This window comes from Thunnus thynnus, chromosome 11 (genome assembly GCF_963924715.1).
Source record: "Thunnus thynnus chromosome 11, fThuThy2.1, whole genome shotgun sequence".
NCBI lineage: Eukaryota > Metazoa > Chordata > Actinopteri > Scombriformes > Scombridae > Thunnus > Thunnus thynnus.
The window spans coordinates 30991368-31006921 of NC_089527.1; the positions used below are offsets into that span (position 1 = coordinate 30991368).

The 15554-nt window shown below is 37.9% G+C and overlaps 2 protein-coding genes across 2 annotated transcripts in view; one reads left to right on the forward strand and one right to left on the reverse strand.

Annotated features, from left to right (window-relative positions):
• Nucleotides 1-1329: 1329 nt before the first annotated feature.
• On the reverse strand, nt 1330-8527 carry eaf2 (ELL associated factor 2). The gene is made up of 6 exons (XM_067604446.1): nt 8367-8527; nt 7831-7925; nt 7047-7183; nt 6569-6741; nt 5236-5466; nt 1330-3218 (listed from the first exon to the last, which is right to left on the reverse strand). Exons 1-6 carry the CDS (start codon nt 8467-8469, stop codon nt 3175-3177), a joined length of 783 nt encoding a protein of 260 aa, XP_067460547.1. The 5' UTR covers nt 8470-8527; the 3' UTR covers nt 1330-3174.
• Nucleotides 8528-12463: 3936 nt separating this feature from the next.
• Nucleotides 12464-15554, forward strand: part of arhgef49 (Rho guanine nucleotide exchange factor 49) — a 65860-nt gene continuing 62769 nt past the window's right edge. The window contains exon 1 of the mRNA XM_067604448.1: nt 12464-13168. The gene's annotated coding sequence lies outside the window, so the exon portion shown is untranslated. The remainder of the gene's footprint in view (nt 13169-15554) is intronic.

Sequence of the window (15554 nt, forward strand, 5' to 3'; positions counted from 1 at the left end):
AGAGTTTTGGTTTTAAAGGATAGGTTTTCAATTTTTCAAGTCTATCTTTAAACAACAGTCAAATGAAATGTGCTTTCAATGTAAGTGATGGGGACCAAAACCCACAGTGTGTCCAAAGTCATTTTCTGCAAAAATGCATTTAAAAGTTGATGTGAAGCTTATATGAGTTAGTCATATCAAGTGGATATCTGACACATTTACAGTCTTTTTAGCATTTGTGACACAACAACTAGTTTAGTTTTGGCCAGTCATGGTCCAGTATTCATCTTACACAAGTGTGATGAGGAAGTCTGAAGCCTCGACATCTTGTGTCCAGCAGTTAAACTTGTGAAATAAAATATATTTACATCTTCATAGATTCTGGACTTTTTACTGAGGGAGGAAGAGGAGATGTCATTTTAAGGATTTTAATGTGGTAATTATACTTTTTTTGTGGAAAAATCATATCAGACACTCATTATTATTCCAAGCAGAGTACTTTTACATATCTTAATGCATGTCCGGAGGGGATCTTTAATTTGTTGGTATTGTTCATCCAGCTGCTTACAGATGTCAGGAGGCAGATCTGTTCTCTTTGAGAACAGACTCCCTGCCAGAAAGCCACACAGGTTCTCACATGTAGTGTGTCCTCAGTCGACAGGGACGGCTTGTTCTAACCTGTTGAAACTGTATCTCAAGGAATAAACATTCACAAATGTACACCACGATGGTATGTTACTGTTTTACAGTATGTTAATGAATGTCAGCCTGTCTAACAGTTTAACTATTTACTAAATTAGATTTTTTGAGTCTACTGAAAATTTACATTGAGCAATCTTTAAAAAATGTTATAAATTCATACAATTATTATTAATTTATATATATTATGAAATGTAATATTATATTAGAATTAAAATATGATAATGCATAGAGGCAGTTCATTTTTAAAGACATTAAGAATGAGTAAATTAAAGCCAAGTGACTTCACAACCCTATACTGTTATTGTTAGATGAATATATCACAGAAATGCTCTTTTCCTATGAAATAATACTGTATATCATAAGTTATCCCTAACATCCTTATACAATGCTATTAAAACGATTATTTTATATAAAATACATTAATATTCAACACTAATTAATATTGTGTCATATGTATATTATCAAAGCATATTCATTATGCATCTCCTATACATTTACCTTTACACTTTTCTTCCACTTATCTGTATTTTGCTTCTTCCCTCCTCTCTGATATGTATTTTTGTTAAGAATGCTGCCAGCAGAGGGCAGCTACCGGTTTTAATGAATGTTTCCTAAGAGTTACATAAAAATAATGCAGAAGCAAGAAAAAACAATTAAAATCTTTATTTTTCTACAAAGAAATGACTCTTGCATAGTTTACAAATGATGCACTGAAATCACCATTCTCTTTAAGGCTAAACATATGATAGAATTCTTAAACTGATCTCTATCTCAGTCTCTCTCTCTCTCTCTCTCTCAGTCAGCAGGGATGCCAAAGACATGCTGAAACATAAACAGCAGCTTCCTGTACACTGAGACCGCTCAGCTATGGAGCTTGTAACAAAACAAGAAGGCCCCGTGTTATAACTGGCCAAATAACTCAAGGCACATGAAGTTCTATAAGACTCACATTGAGGTGCAGTATCAAAGCATCTGGCTTGTTATGCAATACAGTTCATACTAACTTGCACTTCCAATTGCTTGACTATTAAAATATATAAAATATATTAAGCAGTTCACCGTTGGTCGAGTATATTTTGAAATATAAATAATTAATTTGATTCAAGTATTGCAGGTTCAAAGCTACAAAGCAGGACCCTTGCTGAGTCAACTGAGTACTAGTGCACTACTTTGCCAGAAATCACACCCACTCACATAACGAAATATCACGATAAACAAAAGGTTAAAGAGACGTCTCCATTCTTAAAACTGTAATATTCAATATTTCTATGTTAACCATGGATCAAATAATTAAGTGTGATATGAAAGTGTCGCTCATAGTGACAAACCCACAGAGCGTTATCATCGGAGTCTGCAGTTCCCATCAGCTCAACGGAGCGTTCTTGTTGTTTTTGGTTTTCCAGCCTGAAACTTTACTGTTTGGTTCACTGGTGCGCTCTCACCAGTTTCATCTCCAGCTGCAGCAGGCATAAACTTTAACGACTAAAGAACCAGATATTTTTCTCAGTTAGTGGAGACCAAACCAGAGCTAAAAGGAGAGTCACTTACATTCATTAGGATGCTGATGTTGCTCCATGACAGCTGGATGTGTAGATAGCCAATTGTTTCCTAACAAGTTTATGTGATCTCCTACACACTTGTGTGTTTGCAGGTGTGAAAAGGCGACTTGTTTTGCAGCCATAAAGGTGATAATGTCGATATTATTAAATGAATGAATGCAGCTTTCAATCAAAAGATTTTGTTGTCCGGCGGCTGCGTCTCAGTAATCCAAAGCAGAACGCTATACAGCTAACATAACAATAACTCTATAAGACAAAAGCAGAAGACTGTCATTTCAGTCTGGCTCATCCAACTTTTTTTTTTTTTTTTTTTTTTTTTTAAATCATTTCAGTTACGATCAATTGATGTCTCCAGGCACAAATTGCAAAAATTAATTCAGCTGAAAATGAACTGAAGCTATCAGCCGACATCTGACCTAAGACACGACATAAGTTCCAAATGTTGCCGAGCTGAAATGCAGAAACTCCAGTGGTGGTTTAAGACTTGAGATCAATGGGCAGAAACATCCATCTACACTATATGAACACCACCATCATCCTGCCTCTGATATGCTTGGTCAGTTTAACCACACATCTGCATCCAGTGAGATGAAACATTACAGTAGGTTTCTGAAAATGTACTGCTTCTCTCATACCGACCACACCGCGTCTCTCTGAACTAAGGCATCACTTTCACATACTTATATAAATACATACTCTTTGCACAAAACAATAGAACTAATCAAGAAGCAGCAAAGGTGATATTAAATTTGAAGGGTTTTTTTTGGCATAGAAGAAACAAATTATGTTTGCTAGCAGAATTGTGGATATGTAGAGAAGACAGTTCCACATAAAAAAAAAGGAAGCAAGACACTGACAGGTCTGCCCCAGGCTCCTTTACTCCACACTGAAAACCTCCCTGATGTCCACAGGTGGGCAGATGTCCTCATGTTGATCAGTCACTTTCACTGCCTGATTCACTCAGCTGGAGGTCATTCTCTGCAACACAAGTAGATGGAAAAGCAAGCTGATTACATACACTGATTGCATCATTTCATCAGTGTTTTACCTTTGTTTCATTTTACTGGATTCTATAATCATTTTTGTGTTTTATTTTATTCTACAGTTTGACGTCATCATACTGAGTGAGGGAGTGTCATATTTCTTCACAGACTATTCCTGAATCCTGCAGTGCAACCCTGATTTATTTAGACTATTTTATTTGGAGTTTCATTTATTTGGATAAAATCAAGGACATAAAAATAATAATGAATTTTTTTATGTTGCTTTTAACACTTTTGACTACAAATTGTTGCCATTTATTGTCATCAGTTTATTCCAGTGGTTTGTGTGTTATAGGACTCAAATCATGATCCATCTGAACAAAAGGCATCACTTTGGCCCTGTTTACACCTGGCATTAACATCCGTCTGCTGCTGTTCAACTTGTTTGATAACAGGATAAACGTGAATTAAAAACGTAATCCACCTCCCGTTTTTTCCTGTTTTTCTCGTTCCCCTAACCGGTTTCCCTCTTCAAATCGACAGTTAGAATAGAAATTTAACCATTAATTTTTCGCTTGTCTGTCTAAAAAAATATTTCAGAAGCTAAACGTAGCTGGATAGTTTCCTCTGTCCTGTCAAATTGATAACGACAGTTTTTAGTTTTGCTGTGCTGCTCGACATAATGAGCTCAGGATTTATCAGGATGATGACTGCTTTACTCCAAACAGTTTCACTGTATGAACCCTGACTGTGTGTGTAACAGCTGACCAACTGGATGTGTAGAAGAATACAGAACATTAATCAACATTAGATCCTGACCGACCCTGTCGGCGTGTCAGATAATTAAATAATCAATGAAGTTATGCTGTTGTATCTTATGCTTAAATGCACATGGTGTCTCTGAATGGAGAGATGCAGCTGCGGGGAGATCGCTGCATCTCTCTCTATCTCTCCCGACACGGAATATTTATTTATATCCTGAATATTTATCCTGTTATCAAACAAGTTGAACACAGCTTTGGACAAATAACGAAGGAATTTGGTCTTTGAAAATGGAAATGATGTCCGTGTTTATTTGCATATAGAGCGGGGAAGTGAGATCTGATCACATGTGGTTACTCAGGACACATGTGGAGACGCATGTTAATGCCAGGTGTAAAGAGGGCCTTTAAACATCATTTATTTGCGCAAAAAGACAATCATGAAGCAATAAAGTGACAATATGTTTGAACTTTGTTGATGTAGAAACAAACTTTAAATGTGATGTCACATTAATTTTTAAAAGTCACTTTTTAAAACATACTCTGTAGGACTGGAGAAGATGTCATTTCTTCCATAAGTTAGAGACCGTATCTGATTGAAAACTGACCTGTTAGTAAAATATTTGGTATGTTAAAGATTAGAGGACTGTCTAAGGCTGCGTTCACACCAAATCCTGCAATGTGTGAAAAATGGCAGCCCTCCTATCCATTAGAATGGGGACAGTGTGTTTACGCTGCGAGGGAGGGGACAGCATAGGGCTCACCAAAATAAAAAAAAATAAATAAAAAAACATGTGATTGGTCAACATAGTGCCTTATCAGATGACATGACATAAGCCTGCGATCAGACCGATCAGACCGCATTCCACTGTTTACTGAGGAACTGTGAAGATGGAAGAGACTCATCGCCGCAGTGATGACCTTTCCAGAGCTGTACAACCCTGCCATGAGGGAGTACAAAGACTTCAATCACCATGCACTCACATGGCGTTGTATCGGGCTGTAAATTGAAATTTCTGGTTCGGTATTTCTACCTGTGCTACGATCAGATACGTCACACAGATGGGTCATGCAGTAACATGCCCACACCTCTGCAGAACCCTGCGTGGTAGTGACGCTTTTGATCTGAATGCAGCCTAACTCATCCAAGACTTGAGAGCAACCAGCTGGTATCAACTTCTGAGTAATGACAAGCCCAAGAAGAGGATAAGCTCCCTTAGAAAGACAAATGGATCTGAGAGGACTACTCACTGAGTGTGTTCATGAGTCCTCCTCCGCTCTCCTGGGGGCGGCTGTGTGTGCTGCTGGTGTTGAGGATAGGCATGCTGTGGTTTGCCGGGGCCAGATGCGGCGCAGAAGTGCGTTCATCTTCAGAGTCGCTGCTGCTGGAGCTGTCCTCGCTGCTGGAGGACGAGGAGCTGTTGGAGTCTGAGGAGCTGTCGCTGCTCATCTGGTCCATGACCCGCGCCTCTGCCATCAACTCTGTATAGAGAGAAGCACACAAGCAACAAGAAATATGTGATAGTTAATAATAACACAGATTATAATGTATTAAGTCAAACACCTGATGCCAGGTGTTGGTAGCACTAAAAGGTCAGATAACCCTGGCTCTGTCACTTTTGTGTTGCAGTTCAATGGAAGAGCTTCAGCAGCTACATTTCCATTATGGTTTTACGTATCTTTTGTCTTTTACAAGCATAAATACACCTACGCAGCTCATTTAGATTGACAGATGCTTTGTGGCCGTACTTAACTCATTATAAATTATGTACCATCTTGTATCTGCATTTCCTGAAGAAAGTATATTAGCAGGAGGAGAACTTTTCCCTTCTCTCTCCCTCTTGCTACTTACAAACGAAAAAAAAATTTGCTTTATATGTGTTCAGACACATAAAACGCCCCCACCCCCCCGTGAAGGTTGGCTTTGAGTGAAGCCGTTTCAAAATGACTATAAATGCATTTGATTTCCAATGTGGTCAGACAGCACTTCGTGAGAACCAGTTCTGAGTAACCATAAACCATCATAAACAGCTGTCAGTGGGTGTCATGACTCCTTGAAGGAAACAGAAAGGTTGTTTTCCTTTTCCACTGCAGCAACTAAACTGTTTCAGTATTAGTTTTTGCCAATGAGCTGTTGTTGGATGTTTACATTTTTCAAAATAAGAGACCGAAATGTTATTTTCTACCTTTTTTGATGTTTTTTTTTTTTGTTTAGTACCGACATAATGAACCATGACCCCAAAACCAAGGCACCAACTGAACCATGAATTTTGTGCACCATTACACCACTATTAAATATTCATTTGAAGTTCATTGTCAGTAAGTGTAGGCTTTTTTAAGACTTCATGCGTCCAGTGGACACTGGCAAACTGGCTAGAATGCAACAGTAGACATGGCCTTCTGAGTTTTGCTGAAAAAAAAAGTGTTGACCATAAATAAAACTACATGGACACACAATCACTGATCTAAGCTGCTGGACAATTTCACCCACTTGAAAATTTACTTCAAACCTCAATAAAAAATGAGACACGAATGCTCATGAAGGTCTACACAGTTGAAGACATTGTGCCTCACAGCATGTTACCTCTCTCGATGTCATCCATGGGTGATGCTGGATGCTTTTCTTTGGGGGGAGAACTTTTGGAGCTGGTTGAGGTTCTGTTACTGCTGCTGCTGTTGTTGTTACTCTTCATCTGCTGGCCCAGGCGACTGGTCTGCTGCTCCAGGCGAGAATGGATCTTACTGCTGCCCTCAGCCCTGGAAATGCACATGTACAGGACAAGCAGACATGTAGTATATTTCTACTAAAATGTTGCACAAGTTTTTTTAGTGAATTTCTATCATTTTGGTTAAAAAACAGTATTTATTTTTTGCTGCTTTCCACCTAACATGGCTTCATATTTGTTTATTCAATGAGTGTACCCCATGGTGTGTTTATGTGCTGCTATGGTGAGAGAGAGAGGGGGGGGGTGAGATGCAACAAGGGCTCGCATCTGGACTGAAACCAGGGTCGTTTCAGTTATGTATACCCTCCGACATCTGCGCTACTTTTTTCTACCCACCTGGTCTTCTTCACAGCTATGTTGCTGTTGAGTTTCTCTAGTCTGTACTCTCCTGTGTCATGGTTCACAATAAGGATGCACTCTTTCATGTACGGCCTCTTGGATCCCTTGAAAACTGTTACTGGAGCACTTGAACCCTGAAACACAGTTTAATAAACTTCATCAATAACTTGTGAAACCCCCAGAATCTAGATATATTTCTGAATGCATAATTGTGAAATCTAACCACTGCTGCATACTTAATGTTCAAATATTTTACTCTGAAAACTGGAAAAAATTTGGACAAACACAAGTTTCAGTAATTTCAAAAACATGATTTTGTGGGGTCTGACAAATTCAGACAGAAAATTATCACGCACTGGGTTTGCTCATTGTTTCTTTTCTTGGATCACATGGCTGTCAGCATGTATTGGACAAACGTCAAATCAAATCCATGCCATTCAGGCACTTCTGTTTATCCTCAGTAGCCCCATTGTCAAGTTTGAATTATTTATCATGAGTTTTAGGGCCTGACTCTTACCAATCCAATGTGAGCAAACTGATTTCTATCAACTTGACTTAAAGTTTCATATCTGAGAATGACAAACATACAAAGGGTGTTCATAGTAAAATATTAATATATAGTAATAAATCATAATCAGTAACATATTCAATTGTATTTAAATTTCATTTTCAGATAGTATTCAGTAATGGTTAAATTTCACAACTAGGTATTCAGTTACTTTTAAGATTCAAAAATAACGATGGCCTTTGCTTTGCTTTAATGGGAGTATAAAACACGAACCTCTAAATTGGGTAAAGTAATAGTGACTTGCTCTCCTTTGCCCACTTCAAGCTCCCCTTCACACGTTGTATCAATGGAGGCTGGTTTGAAGTCATCTGTCGGGGGGAAAAAAGCAAGCAAACGTGGTATATATATCATAAAAAATGTCTATGTATTTCATGCTCAATAATAAAAACAGTGACATGACTGTGTTTGTAGATTTTCACTCCCTCACTGCTGCAGTTGTCCACCGGCACCAGCAGATGGCGGTGGTGTCCACGTTGCTGATTAGCCACAACTAGCTAACGTTTTGACAGCTTGACCATTAGTGGTTTTTAATAGTCGAGAGTAAAATAACTTATGAAGACGACATGGCAAACAGAAAATTGTAATCTTACTTAAACGTGTCAACAGGCGGATACAAATGGACTTGACGAGGCGGCTAACGCTGACGCTAACTGACGCTACATGGCTAACAGCTGCCTGCTGCTACTAGCATGAAACTGTTAGCAACTGTAAAAGTCAAACATAACGTACTGATTTAAAGGACCACTTACATCGCACTGTGTGGTAGCCGCTTTTGGGGTGTTTCTCAAACGTCTCTCCTAATTTCAAGACATGTTCCTGGTTGTCAAAGTTGGAATACGCTGTACCATTCATTCTGAGAGTTTGACGAGCTGTGAACTTTCTGCTGTTCTGTTTTATCCGATAGCAAAGTTCCGCCTCTTCTTCGTTGTGATTGGTCAAACAGACTGATCCCTGGTCTGATTGATTCAGCGTCTGTCAATCAAGATTTCGTAATGACAGGGCATCTTTAGGGCTGTCACATGGTTAATTGGTGATTCTTATTTCGTAAAAACGAGAAATCTCTGTTTCCCCTTTTTTCCATCTTCTCACTACTACTATTGTGGTTTGTTTAGTTTGTTTTTTGTTTGTATGCTTGTCTTGATATTTATATTCATACATTGACTTATCATTTATTTTAATTTAATTTCTTTGACTTTTGATACATGCAACCTTTTATCTATCTGTATGTTCTGTTTATTGGCGCTGTTTGATGAAAATGAATCCAAACTCATTTTTTCATAGTTTTTTTCATAAATATCACAAATAAGAATAAAAAAAGAAATCAACTTTACATTAAAAGTATGGAATATTCATGTTTAATAGAATTCATGGAAATAATTACAGATTTATTCACAGTGCCTAATATTATTTACTGAAAAGACCATATTTACTGTGCAGGGTCATTGTTTGGTTTTGTTCTAGAATCCATAACACTTGTGACCAGCCAAGGAAAAAAGATAGATAGATAAATTGATAAATACACATTTTGCACCTTTTGACATAATGTGCCTTCATGGTGTTCGACACAGTTGCTTAACTATGGTCAGACATGGCCACTGCCATTAAACCCATTAACTCTTGTGTCTTTCAAATTTCCTTTAAATCTTTACACTAAAATGTTTTCTATTTTTAAATCCTTTGTTTTTGTTAATTGATTAATTAACTGATTATGTGTTTTTATGTTTGCAAACAAGCTTGTCTCATTGGACAAATATAGTCTTTTTGAATTTGGCCTCCCTCTGCCTTTATTATTATGCCATCATCAGACTATGGTGACATACAGTACAGTCAAACTTCTCAAATTACTACTTATTACATTATATTATGTTGCAATTCTGACAAATCACTTCATAGACATTGTGTTGTGTTTATAGAAGAGAAGAGCGGTCAAAGAATCAAATTTTATATGCATGTTTTAGACCTCATGAAACACTCATATCAAAAAATGTTACTGTCCAACTGTGTGTGGGGTCTGAAAATAAAAATACATCATAGAGTTGCATGATTTCTCAACATTTTCTGGCCTGTGACCAACACTTGTAAAGACAACACTTGTAAAGATGGGAATTTGACTGTGGCATTTTCTATTGCCGTGTGTGTACTATTGCTTTGTCTTGTGCATGATATTATACTGAATACACAAATATATCCATAGCAAATATATTAGAAGCTCAACTCACTGACAAACTGCCTTATACACTAAATTAGCAGCATCACTGGGCTGAGCTGGAAACGTAATTACTGATAGAACAGCTCAAACACAGTGTGGAGATCCTGAAGGTCTGGCAATGAGAGACTAATGAACTGCTGCAGTAACTGTTAACTGGCTGCAGTTTCAAGCTCTATAGGCTGCAGGGTCTCTGAGCTCCATACGCCTTGTGGCAGTGAAAATAATCTCTTTTCCTTTCTTTAAACTGTTAATGATTCTTAAGCCTTAAATTCCTGCCCTGTCTGCACTTTACTGAGGCCATATGCTCTACTGCCTTCAAACATTAAAGGATCAACATCTAAGACAAGTGGACTGTCAAGATTACGCAAGCGTATTATCACCACTTTGTCACAACTTGGTCTTTTTGCACGTGTGTGTGTGTGTGTGTGTGTGTGTGTGTGTGTGCAGGTGGATGTGTAAGAGGTCAGGTATGGAGCCCACTGCAACAGCTAGGTCAAGTATTATAAGTATATAGTGATTGGGAAAAGGAAGAGGCACTGTGAATGATGGAGGAGACCAAAACAAGTGCTTTGGGAGATGTGAGGAATCATTTAAAACATGAAAGAACAAAATGTGTGTTATTGAACAGACAATGTGGCAGTCAGGGGGCAATGTTGACCTTTGACCTCTAGATTATAGAGTAAGAATCAGAGTAAAATTCATCAGCTGCAAGAAAGTTCTTGCAGTAGAAAAATGAAGGGATGGTCTCAAAAGGAGATCCATTTTAAAAATACTTCATTTTCTTTGGCTTGTTTTTCCATTTTTTTGTGATAAGTATCCTCTTCTAAAGGTGACAGTACTGCGTTTGAAAAAACTACTGTGATGGATTGCAGAAGGACTGGAATCCTATTTCACTGTATCTGTATCCCATGTGAAAAGAAAACAGCAGGGGTCTGTTTCCATGGACGGAGGTAAACAGTGGCCATCCTCTGGTGATATCAGTTGGGGGTTGCCTTTGGACCGTGGGAGGTAAAGCTTACTGTTTCTAAGCAACTATCCACAAGTTTACAATGCTGTGGTCGAGCCACAATAAAGAGTTCCAAGGTTGTGAGCCAGTAGCAGAGGTGAAAGAGATGACGGCCCCGATCTGAAGAGTGGAAAGTCTATATTCAGCCAAAGTAGGCAAAGCTGCTCTCCCAGTCTCAAGTCACGTCTCAAGTGCTGAAGGGCAAGTCTGAGTCACAAGTCTTCATACTTAATACTGAATGCAGACAGTCCCCTGTAGTTCCCTGTAGGTCAAAACCTGGGAATTAAATTAATTTACTCTCAAGTCTCAAGTCAAAGGATTCAAATCAATATTTAAGTCTCAAGTCCTGCAGCTTTGTGACTTAAATCTGACTTGAGTCCAAGTCAACAGTTTTAAAAAGTAACTCTCCTTCATCCCCCTCAGCTCTTATGTTATTTTGCATGTATGTGAATGTTGTATATTCTTTATCTGAGATATACAGTATATCTCAAGAGATCTCTGGTTAAGTAAAGGTTAAGTAAATATAAAATATTATGTATAAATATAAAAAAAGTATTTCTAATCTTTTGCCCACCACATTTAGACATAAAAAGAGCAAACATAGTAGAAACACCATATATAAATAATTCCAATGCAACACCACACACCAGCCTTGTTAGTAACATTTGTTCAGAATATCTGTTGAATAGTTTCTTCAATCTGACAATAAATGAAACAACATGGGTAGGAATATGGCAATTTGTGCAGGAAATTTCCATATACAACTAAATGAAAGAGACTCAGTTTGAGATACTGTATCATTTCCAGATTACCACCTACTTTAGACACAGGATGAATCCAAGTTTGACAGAAATGTACTCAAAATGTCAAGAGGCAGTGAGAAGTTATATGCACTGTACTTAATGTGGATATGTATTCACATTGAGGAGTATTGGGGTGAAATTGTTGCTAATCTTAACTTGATTTTGTCCAGCTTGACACAGAACCTCAATACTTGCTTTTTACTTACCTGATCCTTATTATCAAAGGCTCTTATCAAATTGGGCTGTTCAATGTTCTTACTTTTGCATATAAGATGGATATTATATTTCAGACTTGACTCATACTGAATGATGGAGAGAGAATGCTACCATGATCTGGGCTCCTTGCCTTTTCAGTCTTGAGGGGGTGAGGAGGGGGACATATGGGCTGAGTGTGGCCACAGCTAGCTTTTTTCATCTGGGCCAATCAGGAGCAGAGTGAGAGCGATTGTCCTATGGCTAGCGCTGCCTTCAAGTGCTGTTGGAAATATTAAAGTCTGAATATGAACGTCCTCGTAACAAGACAACAAAAACTTTACCTGTCACCACAAGACAATAGCAGTGTCCAAATAGTATGTCTATCCTATACACCAACCCGATTGTAATGATAAGAAGTCATTGTTTTCATATTTAGACATTTTTACTGCAATATTTCCTATTCATATTTCCAATCATTCTGGGCATAGAATCCTTCTTTCTTTTTTTTTTTTTTTTAATGTTGATGCCTTTATAAGTAGTAAGATAATATGAAACCATGCTGAAACTGTATGTAAATGCAAAAATGGTTAAGGCTCCTTATTGATCTTGGGTTCTGAGTAATCTGTGGGTAATCCAATGTGAGGTGTAGGATGACGATAAACATGGAGGCTGTGTCAGTGCTATGATTTGTAGGTTTACTATAGTTTTGCACTTTTGCTTTTCTAACCTCAAATAGACTAACAAGCCTATGCCGGCAATTTATCTACTTTATAGGCCAAAGGATGCAGCCCAAAGTGTCTCTAAACTGTTTGATTTCCACCAAAATTATAGCTATTATAAGACACCTCATATCGTGGTTTCAGGGCAATGTGCATTTCACAAAAACAGAAATTAAACATTAAATAGATTTAACAAAAAAAACAAACAAACAAAATCAAGAAAAGCAGAATAAGGTGAAGACAGAAGTCATAGCCTGTTTCGTCGACCCAAATTTCAAATTCGGATTGTTGTTTTTACGAGCGGTTCCTGAAGGCAGCACAGTTCCCAAGGAGAAAACCGCAAAGGAAAGAGGTCGTGAATCCGGGATTCTCCGGTAAAAATCACTCATAAGAGCACGAGGGAAGGATGGAAAATAAATGAATGGCCGACCAGTGTGTGATTTAATGTGAGAGCAGTAACCGTCCAGGCTGCGCGGATCCCGCTGTGTGACTCAGATTACATCCTTCAGTCTGAGGAGCAGCGAGTGTTCAACCTGCTGTCTGAATCTGATTCCTGGCAGAAACGGGACTTCTCCTCTCTGATGTGATGGAGGTGACAGCGCTCTGAAAGTAACTCTGAGTAAGTAGCCCACACAAGAACACAAATGATATTTTTTTTCTATAAACAAAAAACAGATGATGGTTGATGTAGCCAGTATTTTGCTTCACCAATCAATGTTTCTATTCACCGGTTGTGTCCCTGAAGGATTTTGTGCGTGTTTGTGGTCCTCAACAATGAATTTATGTTTTTCCCCTCATGTATCCCAATTACAGTAGCAGTATTCATACTGCTATACATAGTAGCCCAGTAGGCATTTCTATGACTCTCCTCTTACATCCCACTGCAATCTGTCACAGTTCATGTTTTTGCTGCTGATGTTTAAATAATGGAAAACAAGCTGGAAATGCTTGTGGTCTTAATATGTTTTTTTAATCATAGAGTCATTTATTGATGATTACCTCAAATCATTTAATCAGTTAAAGACAAAAGTAAAGAAAATGCCCATTACAACATAAAGGAGCCCAAAGGGGCGTCTTCAAAGGGCTTGTACTGTCTGATCAACAATCAGATAACAAATATATTTAGGTTATTAGATATATTGAAGGTATACAGTATATAGCCTAGTGATACATAGCCTGTTAACACTGAATGGACGTTATGGTGAGATGATTTTGTCAACGACTGTTTCCGAGGTGAAGAATGAGTGTTCAGTCTTTCAAGCCAATCTTTAAGCCATCATGGAAATATACGTAAAGTAAAAGAATGTAAATTTGTATTTAAAGTAAAAGAATGTAAATTTATACTTAAAGTAAAAGAATGTAAATTTGTACTTAAAGTAAAAGAATGTAAATTTGAACACAATGGCATGACAACAAGCCAAACTCCATCTGCTGAGGAAGATCAGTGATATGATTGAAAGCTTCAGAGCAGCTACTAAATGCATCTTCTGTTAGGATAATTTTGTGAACCTCAAAGATAGCAAATTTGTGAAATTTGACTTGCAAATATTTGTCATATTTTCCCTCTTCAAAGACTTATTATTTGATTATCCAAATTGCCCTTGATTACATTTCTATGAACAACTAATCAAATAATTGACTAATGCTAATCAGAACTAGTCTTAATTGTTTAGTTTCTCTACTCTAAAACTGAGGCTATATTGAGACTTGACGTCCCCACTAAATAACTTAACGCCATTATCTGAATCAAAGGAGGGAAACAGCTGCCAGGTTGAACTCCCGTTACCCTCAGGAATTGTCTGACAGCCTGCACACTGTCCTCAGTGTCAAACAGTCCTATAGACTCACATGGAGGGTTAGAACTGTCCTGTCTCTAGTGTGTTTTAATGTCAAGAAACCACAAACAGATTTGTTCGAATCAAACCCAGCTGAGGAGATTTCCATTGGTACATATGATTTTTACCCAAGATGGGAGAGTGTAAAGCCATGCTGCAATAGAAAACTGTTTGTCTGTACTTTCTGTTCTCTCTGTGTCATGCCACTTAGGAAATGAAATAGCAGTATAGTCATTCCTTATTTCCCTTGGGAACTCCCTGGAGTCTTTCAGGTACTCCTGGGAGTCCTTTAGTGTAACATTTTGGGGATGACTGGGCTACAATAAACAGGTGCAACCAAGTCATGACTGGAAATGCCTCTAGGGCTGATGGGAAAACTGGCTGACGCCCAGACTGCAATCAGATAATGTTAATGAATACGGTAAAATTGTGTTATTTGCACTAGCAGCAGTTTCTTTGTTTTCCAGGAATGGTAAATACTGTATAATAGAGTGTGGGCTTGCTGCACATAAATAGTTGATGAAAACTGACTTAGTTGGAGTCTTTTTCCAAGATGAGGGTCACATGACTGGAAGACCATTTGAATTGTCATGGGTGCTCTCAGAAAGGCACTGCCACAATTCATATATTAATGCATCTTGAGGAATGGGTTGTTGTTTAGCTTGCATAATATTTTGTGTGAGTGGTTTTCAGCAGAAATGATTGGCTCATTAAGAGGAATCAAATCCGTGACTTATGGATTTGTTTTGCTAGCAAACACTGATTGTGACTGTTCCTTTTTTTCCTTCATCATGAGTGGAGGAATTTCATCAAGGCCTTTTCTTGGGTCTCTGTTATTTTAAATGAACATAACAAACAATGTCATTTTATTTCCAGGGACATTTGGGCATTGGTAACAGGCCTGTAGCTAACCATTGAGGATATTGAGGTCATGTTCCTCTGGATTGTTTCTTGGAATCGGCTAAATCCTTCACTAAGTTTGTGTGTGAGGTCTGTCCTATGTTCTTTGTAAGATAGTTTCAAATTTGTGAAATACTAAATCAATCCTGTTGCATCATTAAAACTCAAGAGATGTCTTAACACGTACGTCTAAACATCTACTACAACTAACAGGAAGTCACTAGCATTAGCAGGTGTAGCATAACCTCCAAAACTAAGTGTTATAGGAGG